The 18,086-nt window shown below is 30.2% G+C and overlaps 1 protein-coding gene across 5 annotated transcripts in view; it reads right to left on the bottom strand.

Annotated features, from left to right (window-relative positions):
- Positions 1-9,600: 9,600 nt before the first annotated feature.
- The window catches only part of LOC110813938 (myosin-6-like), a 35,013-nt gene continuing 26,527 nt past the window's right edge, over positions 9,601-18,086 (bottom strand). For 3 of the 5 annotated variants that reach the window (XM_088215332.1, XM_088215333.1, XM_088215336.1), the window contains exons 28-39: positions 17,947-18,027; positions 17,674-17,844; positions 15,728-15,883; positions 15,395-15,574; positions 14,689-14,799; positions 14,538-14,608; positions 14,341-14,440; positions 14,143-14,199; positions 12,473-12,529; positions 10,470-10,547; positions 10,305-10,387; positions 9,601-10,212 (exon numbers count right to left, since the gene is read on the bottom strand). In XM_088215332.1, coding sequence (XP_088071458.1) covers positions 10,098-10,212; positions 10,305-10,387; positions 10,470-10,547; positions 12,473-12,529; positions 14,143-14,199; positions 14,341-14,440; positions 14,538-14,608; positions 14,689-14,799; positions 15,395-15,574; positions 15,728-15,883; positions 17,674-17,844; positions 17,947-18,027 — 1,260 coding nt within the window. In that variant the 3' untranslated portion in view covers positions 9,601-10,097. Of the gene's footprint in view, positions 10,213-10,304; positions 10,388-10,469; positions 10,548-12,472; positions 12,530-14,142; positions 14,200-14,340; positions 14,441-14,533; positions 14,609-14,688; positions 14,800-15,394; positions 15,575-15,727; positions 15,884-17,013; positions 17,208-17,673; positions 17,845-17,946; positions 18,028-18,086 lie in introns of those variants that run through there. The other 2 variants (XM_088215334.1, XR_015817657.1) reach the window with 2 other exon arrangements.

Raw genomic sequence — 18,086 nt, 5'->3', positions numbered from 1 at the left:
TGGAAGGGTTTAAATAGAGAAAGACACATGGGATTGGGATTTGAAAATTAATGCTGCTCAAATCATAACCCTCATGCATTAAATTAATTAATATAAAATTAAAAAAATACTAAAATAATAACCCTGTAAAGTGAATTAAATAATATTTTAAATTTAAATTAATTTATTGTTCAATTCATATAATATTATTTTGAGAACTAAATATAATTATGTTATATCACTGCTGTAAAAAATTATGAATCACTGTTTTTTTTTTTTTTAAAGAAAACTAATTGAATTTATGGGTAATTACAAAAGATTTTAGATAACATAATCTCTTTTTTTTTTTTAAAAAAAAAAAAGAAATTCCTGTAATTTCCAATAAAGAATTTGATAAATTATGAAATCAAATTTGGGATAAGAAATTTCAACTGAGATAAACGTGCCAATTAGTTGATTATGATGGAAGATGATTTCAATAGATAATAATTTTGATAATTTTAATTTAATTACTTATTAACTTTACTAATAATTTATTAATTCTAAGGTTTAACAAACTTAAAGAGAATTTCTACTATTTTTTTTAATAATTAATAAAACGTGTAAATTCTAATTTTTAAAAACTATACACTGTTAATAGAAGTGTACTTAGAAGAAAACGTGTGAATACGACCGAGGGGGATTTCTAATTCTACCTGGTTCACTTGAAAGAACACAAGCTGTTGCCATTAATGCTCATCTGGAAATTTCAAATTCACACCACTGTGACAACCATGTTTTTTTGTTCGGTTTTTATCATTGATTTCTAGATGTTCAAATATCTATTCTATAGTTATACATGGTACGTATACATAAATGTGTATATATATATGTGTATGTACATGGTCATCAAACGATCTTTATTTTGGCCGACTAGCTGGCTAACTTGAGGCATTTGGTTTCGTATGTCGTTCAAAAAGGCTACCGTTTACCATGTATTTCAATTCATTGGTCCATCCATGTGTTAATTCTCTTGTTACATCATGGTGGGATGTTTAGAATGTTTCCTAATACTATGTCACATCATACACATATATGTATAGTTATTATACAATGTCATGTCATAACATCATATCATGAAGCATGCGTGCAACACCAATTTCTTCAAAATAAACCTAAATATGTGACATATGACTAAGCATACAATTTTTTAAATTGTAATTATTAAAAATTTAACAAATTTATAAAAAAAATCATAAACTCAAATCAGATTGTAATCCTCATTCAAAAATTATTTAAATATTATGTTATAATTGGTATATTTATGTTATTTTGTTAATAATAAAAAATAATTATCTCACATCAATAAGTAGAAGCTTTACTTTTAATATATGTATTTTGTTTATAGTTTGGACACATTGAAAAAAATGTATTCGGTACATTTTTTTTATTACGAATAAAAAAAATATTATAATATTAGAATTGCAGTTATAATATTTTATTTTGTTTATGAAAACTTTATCATAAAATATGACAAATCAACTCTAAGAGATATGTAAATCTTAACGCTTGTACTTAGCGCACTTATATGACATTTTGTAAATGCATATTTGCATAAATTAAAATCAAGTTTCCATAATCTTGTTTAGGATATTAGAGCTTTGATACCTTAATATTTCTCTTTCTCTTTTCTTTTCCTCATGACTTTAAATCAGGGCTCCCCTATATATTCTAAAACCACTATATCTCCTAAAGTCTTTAGTTTTTCTTTTTTCGGCAGAGGGACATATAATGACATCATATTGGCCTAAAAGTATTTATACCATATAACACCTGAAAAACAAGAAAGCCTATGACTATTGACCTAAAGAATGTTTATTCGAAAGGTGTCCAATATGAATTTCACTTCCCTAGTACCTATCATAAGAAATGGCTCTAATGAGGCTGTACATCCTCCTATCTTACTTATTATTTGATGATGATATTCTTTTGTTCTTTCGGATCATCACAGATTAAGTTAATTGTTCATGTATGTCTTAGATTATTTTATCTCACTTATTGAACAATTTAATATTGTTAAATCAAAAACTTTTTTCTTCATAAATACAGATAATCAAACTAAGGAAAAAGTTTAGGACATTTGTGATCTAAAAGCCACTACTAGTTTGAAAAAAATTGAGTTTTTTCTTGAATTTTGATTAGACTTCAAACTAGTAAACTCAAAAACTTGATGGACAACTTTTAGAGGAAGCTCACTAAGTTAAAAATATAATTTTCTCAATTTGATTGAAAGAGTCATTCTTGCCAAATCAATCATTATGTTCCTCTCAGTTTATACTATACTGTTTATTTTGCTACTAAAATGTATTTTTGACATATTGATAAAGAAATGAGAAGATTTATTTAAAGTATGACTAATAACCACTATAAACTTTATCCTCTTTAGTGGGATAAAGTGTGCAGGTCTTAGGATTGAGGTCATGGTTGTTTGCAATGTTAATAATGTTAACACTATTATGCTAGCCAATATTCATATACCAACATATCTTCCACTGAATTTAGCATTCATGTTTCTACAGATTATTGACATGTCTATAATTTATGAGAGAATTATCCCTATTAAGCTCTAAACTTTATTATTCAACTTTGATGCACAAAGTTGGTTTCGGCATAAAGTTCATGTCTTTAACTATGTCAAGGATATCACTTCATGGCATGCATTTTTATTTCTAACTTATTTGGTCCACTTGTAATAATATTGTATTTGTAGGTCCTAACTTACCTCTTTACATCATGCATACAAGGGCTTGAAACGATCAAGTTATTCAAGAGCATCTTGATTAAAAAATTTTTTTAGTTTAGTATTACACTAAAAACAAAAACAAACCTTGGAATGCTTCTCTACCCCAATTGTTAGACATAAGAACTAATGTCTCCTGTAGCAAGATTAGTAAAGTTAGATTTGGATAGTCTTCTTCAGAATATACTGAGAAATAATTAAAGAATTTCATTCGTAATTTCTTTCTGCATAATACTTTACATGGTATACAAACTTGAAATTTGTTGAGGCTTAAAACTTGATGTTAGAAAGAACTTGAACCATATCATCATTGAAAGTCATGCATATAAGAAGTGGCTTTCCTTCTCAATAAAATACAATCTGATTATCATAAGTAGAAATATTTTCTGAAAAACTAATATATCTTAACAAAATATATCGATTATGTTACCATCTATTATATTCTTAAACGAAGCAATGAATATGATGCATGCACGTATTAATTCCATGTATCAACTGTGAGACATTGTACATAATTTTTTGAATTATAAAAGCTAGTTGTATCAACAAGTTTATCCTAGAGAACTCGGGTATCTAATTGATTGTGTTTTCTTCTCCTAGAAAAGAAAACAATCATAGTTTTAGCTAATCAAATTGAAAAATATAATGCGTGCTTATAAAAATCAAACATAGATTGTAAAAAATTATAAATATACTGTCTATTAACTGGAATTATATAAATTTTTTTATGGATAAATATAATTTATTAAAAAATTGTGCAAACCCATCTCAAGAAAAAAAAAATAATTGAATTTTAAAATAAGAGTATTAGAATTCAAAGTAATGCCATCAATATGAGCAGATTAATTAAAGAAAAAAAAAAGACATTCTCTAGAAATAAATATCTCAAGTTTATGGAATCGAGTAGACCTGCAAATTCTGTTTGTACCCTCGAGGTTTTCGTCAAGACCCATGAATACAAACATATAAAAAAGGCAAGTGTATATACAAATTCCAAAAATATTCAACGTGCACTTCGTGCATTCCTATATTATCTTCATCATCTTCATGCATGAATAGCCTAGGAAACACACAAATATACATACGTATAAGATATATATATATATATGTATATATATCTGTGGATCGTCATCAGCTGGAAACCACTGACTAAATTAACATTAATTAAAATAAATAAAATCAAGTTCATGCATGAATGATATCATCTAGGAAAATGAAAATGAAATGTTTAATTTTCTTATATTTAAGTTGTGTAATTTTCTAGAAAATTTCAAATTACGTTCTTCTATAATTATCTCCCTTCCTATTTTGACAAATTAATTCAAGCTTTGTTGCGTAATTGACTTAATTAGTTGATGCATGGTACAAATAAAAAAACTAATATCGATAATCAACTACGTCATTTTCGTAGAAAAAAAAAAATACATAAATAATCAAATATGTCGACCGCTCGTGCACTCAATTGATAGGCGACTCGAGTAGTCCAATCCTCGTTATGTCCAAATTTTTTTAAAAATATCTACTACCTACCTAAGTATATCAATTTTATCAAGATCTACTACGTGTTCTTTGATTTTTAGAGATGAGTTTTCTACCATGTTAGGAGCTACTAAAGAACTTCTATACGGATCAAGAACACGTGTGTAAAGTGGTTCCAAACATGCATTCGTAGTGTTTTGTGGACTTTCGATGTTTTTTTGAATATTTCAAAAGCTTTAGAGACGTATGTATAAAAATTTTAGTTAGTTGTCTGTAAGTTAGCAATTATGCATTAATAATCATATATTAGAATTTACAAGATTTGGGTAATGATCTTCTAATTCCGGTAAAATTTATTGAGGTGTAAAAATTAGTATGTGTGTGTGTGTGTATATATATATATATATATAACAATGAAGTAAAAGTTTAGGATAAAATTTGAGTCCAAATATTCCAGTTTCCATAATTTCATGTGTTCAAGTTCGAAAGATGATGAGTTGGTGGAATTTTGTAATCAGCGGCTACAAATTCCACAGATTTGGTGAGTTAACCCATAAAGAATTTTTAATACCCCATTATATATATATATATATATCTATATGTATATATACACATATGCATATATCCCTTAAAAGATAAATAATTTCAGATCTTAACAACCTTACATGGACTAATGTTTCTAACCGTCGTACAAAGTCATAAATAATAATTTTCCAGGTGGCCAACAGGAAAATTGATTAATTAATTGAAAGTTTTTTAGAATTGTGTATTAACTAGATTTAGATGTGAATGCAAGACTATTTAAAACTTAAATTAAAAATTGAATATACTGTCTTTTCTCTTTCTTATTATTTCTCGAACTGTCGTAAAACTGTTTCTTCAACTCTCTTATGTCATTTGAATTCATGCAATTACAGTAGGTTGAACAGTTATTAAAAATTGAAATATCAATTATAGAAAAAACTGATGAAGTAAATATAGTACAATCTCTAAAAATTTTTTGAAAATTAATTGAATGAAACGAAAAGAATCGTGATAGAATTTAAAGATTAGACGCATGCTTAGAAACATATAATTGCATTTGATCCACTGAATTTTCGATACTGTTAAGAATAGCTTATTCCACTTAAATAATCTCAAGTGGAATTTTCGTAGTTAATGGAGAGGATTTTAATTGAATGGATTTTTCGTATTGAACAATTCCTTACAGAACATGTCACTAAACTCAAATGTCCTTAAATCAGACACTTTATTTTGATAAAGTTATATTACAACGACATTAGCTCTTTATTAAAAGTAAACCTTCCAATGCTCTTATTACATTTGGATGACTTTTGTCGTAATCAATTAAAAGCTTTGATTTTGATAGGTATGAAATCCTATAATTGGACATATAAATTTTTGAATAAAAATTGTATATTGAATCCGTAAAGACTTTGAATTCTTTATGAGTAAGTTGAAATCGTCAAAAAGATTAATGTATTGAATACTTTAATAAGAGTCTTAAACTTGATATTCACTATCCAAAATGCTTGTTTAATCACTACCATATTGCACTTAGCATGCACATTAGTCAAATTGTAATAAAAATTCTAGAAAACCCTATCATCTACATACATACATACATACACATTTGATCTTTATATCCTTTTAACCAGTATCAACAATATTCAAAACCTTTTTGTATACTACCACTTTTTCCAATGTTACCAACCAAATTAAGTAACTCACCAACTAAGAACAACATATATCCCCACACAAAATCTTTAGAGAAGTACATATAACCCCATAAAGATATATGAAAAATTATCAAATTAGTTCTTGAAATTTGATATTTATTATAATTTAGTCTCTAAAATTTTATATCTATTACAAAAGTCAATTTTTGTTCATTCCTTAATAAAAAAAATCTAAAATAATTAAACTATATTTGAAAATTATTTTAAATTTTAAAGAAATTAAATTTTTTTTATAAAAGCTCATTTTTGACACAAAATAAGTTGCTTTAGATTTTTTAGTTATTTTAAAATTTAAAATAAATTATTTTCTAAAGAAAAGATTTGATGAAAATTGGACATTTGAAATACATATAAAATGTTGAAAAATAGATGTTAACATGTAATAAATATCAAAATTTGGAAATTAATTTGATAACTTATTCAAAAAATATATTATAAAAATATAAAATTAAAATATTAATAAACACAAATATATTATATCGTGTATTATATTTGTAAATATGGTATAAGTATATATAAATAATAATAATAATTACTATTATTTATTATCTATGGATAAGATGAATGACAAAAAAAATTTTACATATCGACATAAATTGATTAGCGTAATACGAAATCTAATATTAACTTATTATATGATAACTTTACTTATAAAATTATTTTATTTAATTATACATTTTTTAATAATTTTTTTTTAAAAAAACAAGTTAATATAAGACTATAAAATTAACAAGGACATCATTTAACATTAAACATAATATAACTAAGAAAAATATATAGATAACATTTATAAATACAGATATATGTATATATATATATAATTACGGTGGTTAGAATAGTTATAAGCACGTTGAATTAAATTTTTGACTATGTGATCCCTCGTTTGACCTAGTAGAGAGGCTATAAGCTATTCAAATTTTCTAATACCAAACAATCATGTGCAAGATCATATAATATAGTATGGTCATAATTGATTAATTAGATTATGAATAAGATTAATTTGTTTTAATGGAATTAATTCAATTTGAAGTGGAGGATTTAGATTTGTTGCATTGGATGATTAGGCAACCCTTCTTATCTTTCCTTACATGTATATGTATATATATATAGATATAAATCAATGATTTGTATATTCCTTTTAATTAAATATGGCCATTGATATGACCTAAAACATCCCTGCACATGTCACCTTATGTATTTCATCAACTCGCTAACATCCAAAACTTGGTCAAACTCTCTGATGATTCTCACCACATATTATATATATATATATATATGAGTGTGTTATACAATTATTTTAATACAAAAGAACAAATAATTAGGAACCCTAATCATCCAAGAAATCTTCAATATTTTAGAAGCCACAACAATTGAATTAAGCACAATTAATTTTAATGGAGATCATAATTTTAGTTGTAAACCACATTAATTATTGCTCAACTATTTATGGGTACTTAATTAGTTATTAATGATTAACTTCACAAATTAATCATGAGATCCATTCTATTTTAATATCTTCAAGTTCTATTATTTGTTTTTTTGCTTAATAATTTTTTTACATTTATATTTCCTTTTTTGATTATATGAGTTCTAAAAAAATTTGATAAAATAAATTCATAATTTCGAACAAAAAATGTCTTGTTATAAAAAAAAACATTAATTAGGTTCGGACGACCAAAATACAAATTTTTACAAAATTATGCGACCATGTTTGATGGCTAACACTTACCCGAAGGCTAAAAAAATCAGTGACCTGATAATAGAGAAACTGACAATTAAAAGCTTGATGAATAATAGTCATAACTATAAACTAAATTTTTTATCAAGTAAGTTTCGATTCGTACAAAAAAATATAATAATCTAAGTATTATTTTAAATTTTTTACTGTAAGTTTATGAAATATTGTATGATTGTGTCTTTTTTTTTTTAAAATATATTATTATTTATAAACATCTAAGAACTAATTAATAAAATACATAAAAAAGATAAAACATTTGGAAGCACATGTTGTTAGTAATTAGAAAATCTAACCGACCAAATTAATGAAGGAAATATATACTTTCAAGTTTTCCAACATCTCGATCACATGATTTCATCAAATCAAATCAACGTTTACGATTAATTAATAATTAAAACATGATAATTACAAGGTTATGATTAAGAGTGTTTTTCATATTTAAAAAAAAAAAAAGAAAGATTAATATAGTTTTGCAAAATTAATTAATGCAGACAATGTAGTCAAAATTGGGCTCGTAAAGCCCATTTAACATCAAAATTGATGCTCTTTTCAGCTTTATTATTATTATTATTATTATTTTAACGATAACATGAAAATTAGAGAATTAGATTTATAAATCTAAATAAATTTTTGAATACTTTATGATAATTTTTATTATTAAGTAGGAAATAGATTGTAGAAATTTTAGTATACAACTTTAGGGAAATTTTTTATAATCGACTCGTAATAATACAAAAATATATTCTCAACTTGTTCTTCTCTTTTAAATAATTGAATTCTGAATTTCTAATATAAAAACCAATAATAGAATTGCAGTTAAAAAGATGCACATATAATGCTTGGAGACACGCATTGTTAAACAATAATAACAACGATATCTACATACAACTACCTATAATACTATATAGTTATAAAATAAATAAATAAATAAATTTCTAGAACAAATGTAAATCTGGGAAGGAATATATTGAAATGTAACTAACTTTATAACTGTAACAACTGAAAAAGGAATATTTGGATATATATATATAAAATAGAAAGATTGGTTTTTCAAGATGGAGAGTCACAAAGTCAAAGATGGGAACACATGTGAGCACATGAATGGCTGAAGAGTTACCATTGGTGAATGAAACAAGGGAATGGGAGAGGGGAACCCTTTTTCAAATTTTCAATTGAAATTTTAATGAACTTAAAAATTCAAGTACCGCACCATGTGCTCCATAAATAATAAAATCAACCAAGTACTAATCCTTTTTTTAAACCCTAAAAACTTGGCACTTCTTCTGTAATTGTACCCAATCTTAAGCCTCTGCAATAAAAAAAGATTCTTGCATGAATACAATACATTGCATTTAGACAGGTAAGAGATGGAATTTTCCCATCATTTTTCTTTTTCAATTCAACTTCTTAACTTCATCCCAGTCAAAGGGAAAATTCATTATACTTGAAATCAGTGCTTTCAGAGATTTCTTGTTTCTACAAGGTGAACTTTGAATTGGACAGACTACCAATTTAATTATGGGAGTTTCATTTCTTTTCAGTCACGAAGTTATTTGTCATACATCTTTACCTCTTGCATAAACTCTTTCGAGTAATATTATGATCAACTGGCCATCTAAGGCATATAACCTGTCATGACCTTTGAATACTTGCTTGAGCCAGGAATGAAGAAACTTAAAGGGGGGAAAAAATTTATTCTTAACAAGAACAAGAGGGAAAGTGATGATATATTTTCCAGGTTTCTTGGCTAGTCTGTCTGATTCATTCAAGGCACTACAAAGTTAAATAATTCTTGCGAACCAGCAATTGTCTGTATTGATCTTGTCCATCTGGTTAGGAACTAAATTAAATATTGATGAGCCAAAAAGAAATTAACTAACATAAAGTTGAATAACAAATGATTATATTTCAATTCGATGTATCTACAAGTCAGAGTGTTTTCGAGCATAAAACTAAAAGAAAATCTAAGAATAGATATCTTCAATTTTGAATGCTTTGTACAATCTAAATTAGTGAATCAAGTTGTTATCAGATTAGTTCCTCCCACCATGCTACGCTGATATTTTCTTTCCTCCTACTATACCTACAAAGAATGCTGGTGGCAAGGATGCCCTTAACAAAGAAATGAAAAGATGAAAAAAAAAAAAAAAAAGGTGGTCTGAATGTAAAACCATCCTTGCCCTTCGAGCTATCAAAACCTAGAGAATTTTACAACTCTAAAAAATAATTATACATCCAGGGCAATGGATGTTACATTCGGCGGAAAAAAATTTTAGAGGCAAGAAAAACTAAGGCGGATATACAATCTGGTAACGAATGGGGATTGATATTTCTTCCAAAGCTCTATTTTGACGGTGAAAAATAAAGATACAAAAAATTGGCCTTAGTACTGTAAAAATTCAAAGGCCGGATTCTCAAGAAGTTCTGAGGCAGGTTTTACATCTGAAAATTCCTTCTCTTGTAGGGAACTAGAGATCTCATCGAGTGAGAAAGGAATACTGCATTTACAAGGGACAATCAGTATAAATTTTGAAAATATAGTTTTTAACTGAAAAGAATAAGCAGTCAACATTCCCTTAAGTTTTCGTACCTGGAATCCTCATCCAGCAAAAAGGACCGGCTGTCATCGTTGCTGGAGTCATCCGTCATAAGGATTTTCATGCTGGAAATTACCTGTACGACAAAATGCCGGAAAGCCATGTTAAAACTCAAGATGAATGGGAAAAAAGAACCTGAGCAGTTAAAAGAGACATACGTCAGGGGTAACATTCTGAGTGTTGTTGTCATCATCATACAGAGTACACATTCTGTATAGCTGGTGAACACTGAGGACCTGAGAAAAGTAAAGAATAAATTGTAGGGAAAGACAGAAAATAAAGATATCCCACAATAATATCGACAACTTTTGACTGATAATGAAGAATGAAAAAATTCACCAACTGTTACATTATAATGACAGAAAAGAACAAACAGCAAGCGACAAGATTCTAAATATTAAAAAAAAACATACATTTGAGTTTGATTCTGTGCAGGGTTTGGAAACCTTTTTCTGTTTTCTTGCTTTTCACATTTGGTTTTTATTTTTATTTTTTGGTGATAAAAGAAGAAATATCAGTAGGATGAGAGAAATAATTAAACAAAGGAGGAAAGGGACTCTCCTGCAGCAAACTCAAAACCACAAGAAACAAAAGGGAGAAAAGGAAAAGGAAAATTAATAAAAAATAGCAGCCCAACTCCTTGTAAAATAGCTAACGAGATGGCCTTAATCCAAAGAGAAGCCAAAAGATTAATCTATCGCGAAGCAACAAAGAAGATGAAATCGATTTCTGAAAACTCTAGCATTCCTTTCCAACCACAGTAGACTTTCTTTTCTGATGGAGTTCGTGATACATGGTTCCATACCATTTTTTCTCTGAACAATAGTCATCTGCTCAATTTCGAGGTGGATTTAAGGGACACTATAGATATTTTGACAAACTCATAACTTCTTTTCCTTTCTAGATGGGTTGCAGCCCTTGGTTTTCTTCCAAAGGAAGCCTAGCCCATAGTTTCTGAGTTACATTGTAATGATGAACGAGCTGGATATGGGACTCGGTGTATGATAGTTAACGCTAATATATTTGAGAGCTACAATTCATATATAAACCTTAACCTTAGGACAAGCAGTCACCTCCCAGGAAGATAAGTAAATGTCATATTTTTATTATCAGGATGGTGAATAAGGTGCAAAAAAGGAGTTACAACTTAAAACCCAGAAGAACCCAAAGTTCACATTCCACCTTCATGTCGGGGAAAAAATGAAAAGGCTCAAGATTAAGCAAAGACATCCAACCATTAGTTTTTCTATCACTAATGCTTCTTGAAAAGAAGAAATTCTACGAGCTCTCACCATCCAAACGGGACAAGAAATCAGAGATAGGTTAAGTTGAATGGTATATTTCAGTTGAAAAGATTTCCAGTTATTTGCTTCTATGCCTTCTTCCTTGTTCTTTATTCTCTCTCCCTCCCTCTTATTTCTTCATTCAAAGTCCCTTTTTCCTGCCTATTTCCTCTCTCTCCCTTTCACCTTTGTTTTCTTCATTAAAAAGTCATTTTTGTTTTGTTTCTGTTATTCCTTTCTTTAGGAGAGAATCTTCTGTTAATACAATTTTGAAGCTCACTTTTTCCATGAAAAATTCTCAGATTTCCCACACCAATATAAGTGCTTCAATTGGCTCCCCCACAATTTAAAACCCTTCACTGTTCTTTTGTTTATCTTTCTCAGAGCCCAGGGAATACCTCTTAAATTTGGATCCATATATATAGCGAAATCATTATTCACAAAAGATTTCCAGTAAAAATGGGGTTTTGTGCTTCAAAGTTATGATTATTAATCATTTCAACCTGGCCTTTTTAAGTGGGTATGTTGGCGGCGAGGAAAACTATTGCAGCACAGTATAACTTTATGAGGTAAGGCCTTTTCTTTATTGGATAATGGGAGTCATTTTGTAATTTTGGTCTTTCTCATTAATCTACCATATAAAGGAAAATCCTAACCCTAGGATTGAGTTCCTCATAGTAAAAAAGTTGAGAATCCGTGAATGTAGATGTATATTTGATTATCTTTTCACTCTTCCCCTTGCTTTAACATTAATTTTCATTGTACGCAAATATTCGCCACACTTTCTTACCTATCGTTTGTGAGTGTGTGTGTGAGAGAGAGAGAGAGAGAGAGAGAGAGAGAGAGAGAGAGAGAGAGAGAGAGAGGAAGAAAGTTACCGGGCATAGGTCATTTGTAATTTCATCATAAGATATACTGGATTTCTGTTGTAGAACCTGAAAAGAAAGGTGCATTGAATCAGGCTTAGAAAGAAAACACGATGATGACTATCTCTATCTACTTAAATGACGGTAGAGGATTGCTCGATATCTCAACCACGGACTTTCAACGAAGTCCGATTTAATAGATTCTTAACAATATACTGGTATACATTGACAATTGTTTTCTGGAAAACAGTTAGATATAACTTGAGAACACGCAACCAAATGATTTTTATGAATAAAATGTCACCAAAGGAATATCCCTCAAAATGCACTTTTGTTAAGTAAAAGAAGAAAATTCTTAGAATGAGAGAAAGTTGTTATAATCAAGATTGACAGGAATCCTCCAGCCAATACAACAAATCATGGGTGTTATAGTCTGATAATAATTAGTAACTTCTAGATCAAGTTATTAAGATAACTTGTCTCAACCATTGAGCAACTAGTACAAAATAGGAAATTAAGAAAAGCAATTACGAGAAATAATCAAGAAGCACACAACCAGAACAGAAAATTAAAAAAAAAAAAAATTGACGTGGCTCAGCTTTGTAGCCCTCCATAAACAAACACAACAAAGACTTTCACTGTCAGTGTAGGAGATTACAAGGTCAGATTATGAGACAAGAAATTCAAACTGAATCCTAGTTATACAATCTCACCACTTAAGTACTTGAGAGTACAAGCCATACACTAGTATTTTTCAACACAAAAACGAGTCTCTCATGTACTCCACTAACCACAGTCTCTAATCACTTACATTTAGCTAAAAAGCCATGCTTTGACTCACAAATGAGGGGATATTTATAGTTGAACAGTCTAAAAATCTTCACGAACATACCATGTTGAGTGCAGGATAATGAATCCAATGCCCCAGGTCATTTTAACCATGAGTGCAAATAATCTTTTGTGTAATAAACACTTAAACTATGGGGGTGACTAAACCTTATCTAGATAATATCACATCACTGGGGATATCAAACCTTAACCACATTGTTAATCAAGATCTAAATAACAAAGTAAAATGAGATCCAAAAGATGTTGAAAGTTTCATAGTACTTTACATGCATAATCAATAATATATAAAAATCAACCAAGGCAGAGGAGACATACCCCCATTTCACATGAATGCTAAATTGGAGTAAACAGCAGTCTTAAGACATCTTTGAGACTATTATTGTTCCAGAAGTTTCTATTTAAAAAGTGTTCTAGAGGTTAAAAAAAAAGAGTTCAAATCTTTTGTACGGATATATCTTCAAGAATCGGCAAAACCTAATTGTATATGCATGCGAAGGAGTTACTGCATTCCATGAGAGAATGGTAAACTGTAGTGAACCACAAGCAATCTTTTTTTTTTTTGGGATAAAATAAGAATTTATCATTAGAGAGGAAGGAGGACAATGTTATACAGGAGGTCAAGATATCCTCTGAAAACCGAAATTAAAAAGAAATGTAGAGTAAAATGCTTCTTACTACCAAGTTGTATATATATGGTAAACAAACTCCACCACTTTGGTAGCAGTTACTAAAAAAACGCTGAAGGAGAACAACACGTCTCTGTATTCGACAAGCAGGTCTGGAATGTAACACAATATTTTTGCATTTACTTGTACAAAGACAAAGAAACATACCAAGAATCCGACAGCTTGCCTTGTATGTTTGAGTTCATCCCAGGACAAGCCTGCATACTATATTAACAAATTTTCAGCAATAAAAGTCTTACATGATCTAGAAACTTGAGAAAATTGATGGAGACTTCACTATGTTCAATATGATAAGATCTTATGGGTTTGGCATTCATTGTCAAAGGTAAAAAGGCTAAAAGGTACCTCCTCTTTTGTTTCACCACACCATAGGTCTAATTCAACTAATCCAGCCTTCACATATTCTCCGTTGCTGAAAGTGCAGCACTCTTGATGAAGAAGAAGACTGCAGCAGCATATGACATTATTGTGTTTGCTAAGTGCTCTGGTATATGTAATTCACACCATGAAAAAATAAATGGAATATTTAGAAAACAAATTACCTATTAAAAAGTTGTAGGTTGATATGTGAGAAAATTTGATTGAACATTTTCTCAACAAGAATTGAAGGCACCTGAAACAGTGCAAAATTAGTAAGTTATTTATTGAAAGGGGCAAAATAATTTGCTTTTGGTGCTTCAAAAGTCAACATACAAAATTTTCTTTCAATGTACATCGGAGCCCATTGAGCTTCTCGATAATTCCCTCCCAGGGGTTAGCTGAGGGACTGTTGCCAGATGGGTCCGCAGATGGTTCCTCAGGTGCCTAATTTTGGGATGAGAAATTGACCGATTAGAAAATTACTCTTAACAAGAAAAATTACAGATGAAGTCCAGGACTGAAGAGTCAATTAGGGGTTACACATTAAGACCTTTTAACATACAAATGTTACACTCAGGGATCAAGCCGTAAAAACCTAAATCAGTTGCACAACAGTAATAGAAGTAACCTCACTACCACTGATTAACAGCATTTGGCATTTCTCTTTTCCTATAGAATAACTTGTTTAACCATCAAGGATCATGGAAATGGTAGGCAAGTAATTCACTCTCCTTGTAGAAACCCCACATGAACCAGAAATAAAACCCAAAAGAAACTACACATATTGAAAGAAAAAACAAAAAGAAATCAAAGTAACTTTCAAGATAGAACAAAATTTTAAGATAATAGAATGGAGAAAAAATGATTTTTGACCAACCACAATGTTCCACTATTTCAGATGCATTCCTATTCCTTTCCAAACAAAGAAGTACAAAAAAATTAACCCTTATAATGCGCACCAACTAAAAAATTTTAACAAACAGAAAACAAATAAAAAGTGATAGGAAATTCCAAAGATGGATAAATAAATATCCCTTACCTTCCTGCAAGATGAAAGCAGTGGTGACAAGTCTTTCTTCAAATTGTCCCGAATGATTGCATATATTGTTTCCACATAGGCTGTAAGTTGCTGCTTAAAAAGCAAAGCTGGGTATTTGGCCTCTACCTGACGTACTACATCAACAGAAAGGTTTGCAGAAGAAGAAGATGAACGGAAACCCTGCAAGAGGGGAATCTATCAGATGACTTTTGAAAAAGAAGTGAATTGGTTAAACCAAAAAAACAAGGTGTTCATTGCTTAGTATTCTAAACTCTAAACTGCAATCATGTGGAAAATATTTAACAAAAAGCAAAATTGAATAAATAACATTACTTGTGCCATTCTTCCAAAAAAAGATGTTGGCTGCGGAGGTTTCTGATGTGGACTTGAACTAGATGCACCAGGGGCTTTTAAACTTCGTTGGAGCAGGAACAATAATGCAGATGTGTTGGAAAGCCAATAAACCATATGACGGTTATCCTCCTGGTTCTGCAAAATATTATGTATAACCCAAATCACGTCACATTTCACTTTACTAAGCTCGAAACAGCAACCATTAATCTTTTCTCAGCCCATGCTATTACCTGTCTTCAGTTGGGACAAATATTAAGAAAGAAAAAGCTTGGTAGATCCTATCAAAAGGGTAAAACCTCAATGGAGCTTTCACACTCCAAAAAATTGAAAAAAAATTTTGAAATTCCCTTTCAATCAAAGCAAGCAAATGAGTAAGGATTGAATTCAATTATAGTAGGTTCCATGCAAGAAGATGAGATCTGAACTAAGCAAGGGGCAGTTTTAAGCAGAGAAGGAAGACTCTGGCTTAATTCCACTATTAATTTTGTGGACTGTTTGGAGAGAAAGAAACTTCAGAGCTCAGAAACTGTTGAATCACTCTTCCAACGGATCCCAGATTTTTAGCTGAAGACCCTTTTTCTTTATATTTGTAACAAATCAATAGAGAAGAAAGAGGAAATACAACCTTTAAAAGGATAAGAAATCCTAAGAAAGACAGGAATCGAAAAACATGAAAGAAAACAATGAAAAAATCTAAAACATCAGCATAAAATAGCAACCCAATCCCCCTGAAGGTAGAAAGAGGAATCTCCCTAAAGAATAAATGAACTTTAGCCCAAGAGAAGCTAGGCACATAATCATGTCCCCCAACTTTGTAACAGAATAGAAATATGATTGTAAGATTTCAGCATTTCTGCCTAACTGAAGGACCCAAAGACCTGCAAAATTGCTTCTCTAAAAGATGAGGAGTGTTCTATACTCATCCCCAAATTACAGAGAAACAGAAACGAAAATCTGCAAATTTTGGAGGCAAACAAAACCAACCTAAACTAGAAGAGAAAAAAGGTTTAGCCCAAACCTTCCGAGCACCTCACAATGCAGAAACAAATGACTATTATATTCTGAGCTATAAAAACACAGGAAGCACACATCAGGGTAGAGAACAATCCCGGGCAAACTGGAAGCAAGTCATTAGCATTAATTTATCATGCACCACTGTCTAAATAAAAGCTTTCACTGTGGAAAGAACTTTCACTTTCCAGAATTAAAGAAAAACTAACATTAATTTACTGCAGGTATGGGTGAGATGATCAAAGAAGGTTTACAGGTTATAGGCTCCGAAAATGAAGAAACCAAATTCAAAAATCACAGTTGGAAGAGGATGAAAGGACCAAAGAGAGATCAAAGAACCCAGGTCAGATGCTTCCAGGATTGCGTTTCTAACACAGTACGAATTCCAGGATATATGGTTATCATGACGGGCCCAAAGGAGAAAACGAGATGCATTCTCCACCCTAGACTGCAAAAAAAGACAAAACAAAACATGCATTTGGGCAGAAATTTCAAGAGAAATTAGATTGATTACACAAATTCATACATGGGCGGGCCAGATTGATCCCTTGTTCATAATATGGTAAGAAAGGAATAAGTTAAGTAGGAGTCCTAGTATAGCTCTGCCACAACTGTTACTGAAAAACTTCTCTATTTTGAATTGCTCAAGTAATATTTTTATTCTTTTCTAAAGAGAATAAAAAAAGATCGCAAATTTTCCTGGCAGAAAAACAGAAATGGAACATTCACACTTCAGATTTTGTAATTCCCATCACAAATGAGGTCAACCAGCTATTCCGCACAATCTTAACATGAATGAGAGTTCTACATTCTTCCATTGGTAAAAAAATATGTAGGATCTCTCTGTTGGTCAATAATAGGGAATTGCAGTTCGAGTTGATAATCCAATTGCCATCAAGTTTTTTTCCTTTTACCTCTAGTGCAGAACCAACCATCTGAATAAGCCGATCAAATACACTGGTTCTTTCTGCTTCAAATGATCTCCAATGGAGAAGACATTTATATATCGTAATTGATGCAATGGGTTTTCCTCCACTGAATCCAAGATTTTGTGTCACACATTTGACCAGAGCATCTATACTCTCCTGCACAAAAACCAGAAATAATATAAGAAAACTGTAATAATCCATTTGAATTTCATCTTTGAATCTAAACCAAATGAAAAAATTTATCATTTAAGCACGTACTTGTTGCCGTTCAATCTGAGATCTCCTCAATTGACTGTCGCATGTACCAAACTTTTTTGATGGTTGAGAACTAAGTGGTTCCTGTAAGAATAGGTTCTTTATCTAAGAAAACAGATATAGGTAAACATTATTGAAACTCC

Source organism: Carica papaya, chromosome 3, assembly GCF_054855325.1.
Source record: "Carica papaya isolate Zhongbai chromosome 3, ASM5485532v1, whole genome shotgun sequence".
In the NCBI taxonomy this organism is placed as follows: domain Eukaryota; kingdom Viridiplantae; phylum Streptophyta; class Magnoliopsida; order Brassicales; family Caricaceae; genus Carica; species Carica papaya.
The sequence above is the reverse complement of the archived record's forward strand: the minus strand, read 5'-3'. Positions and strand labels throughout refer to the sequence as shown.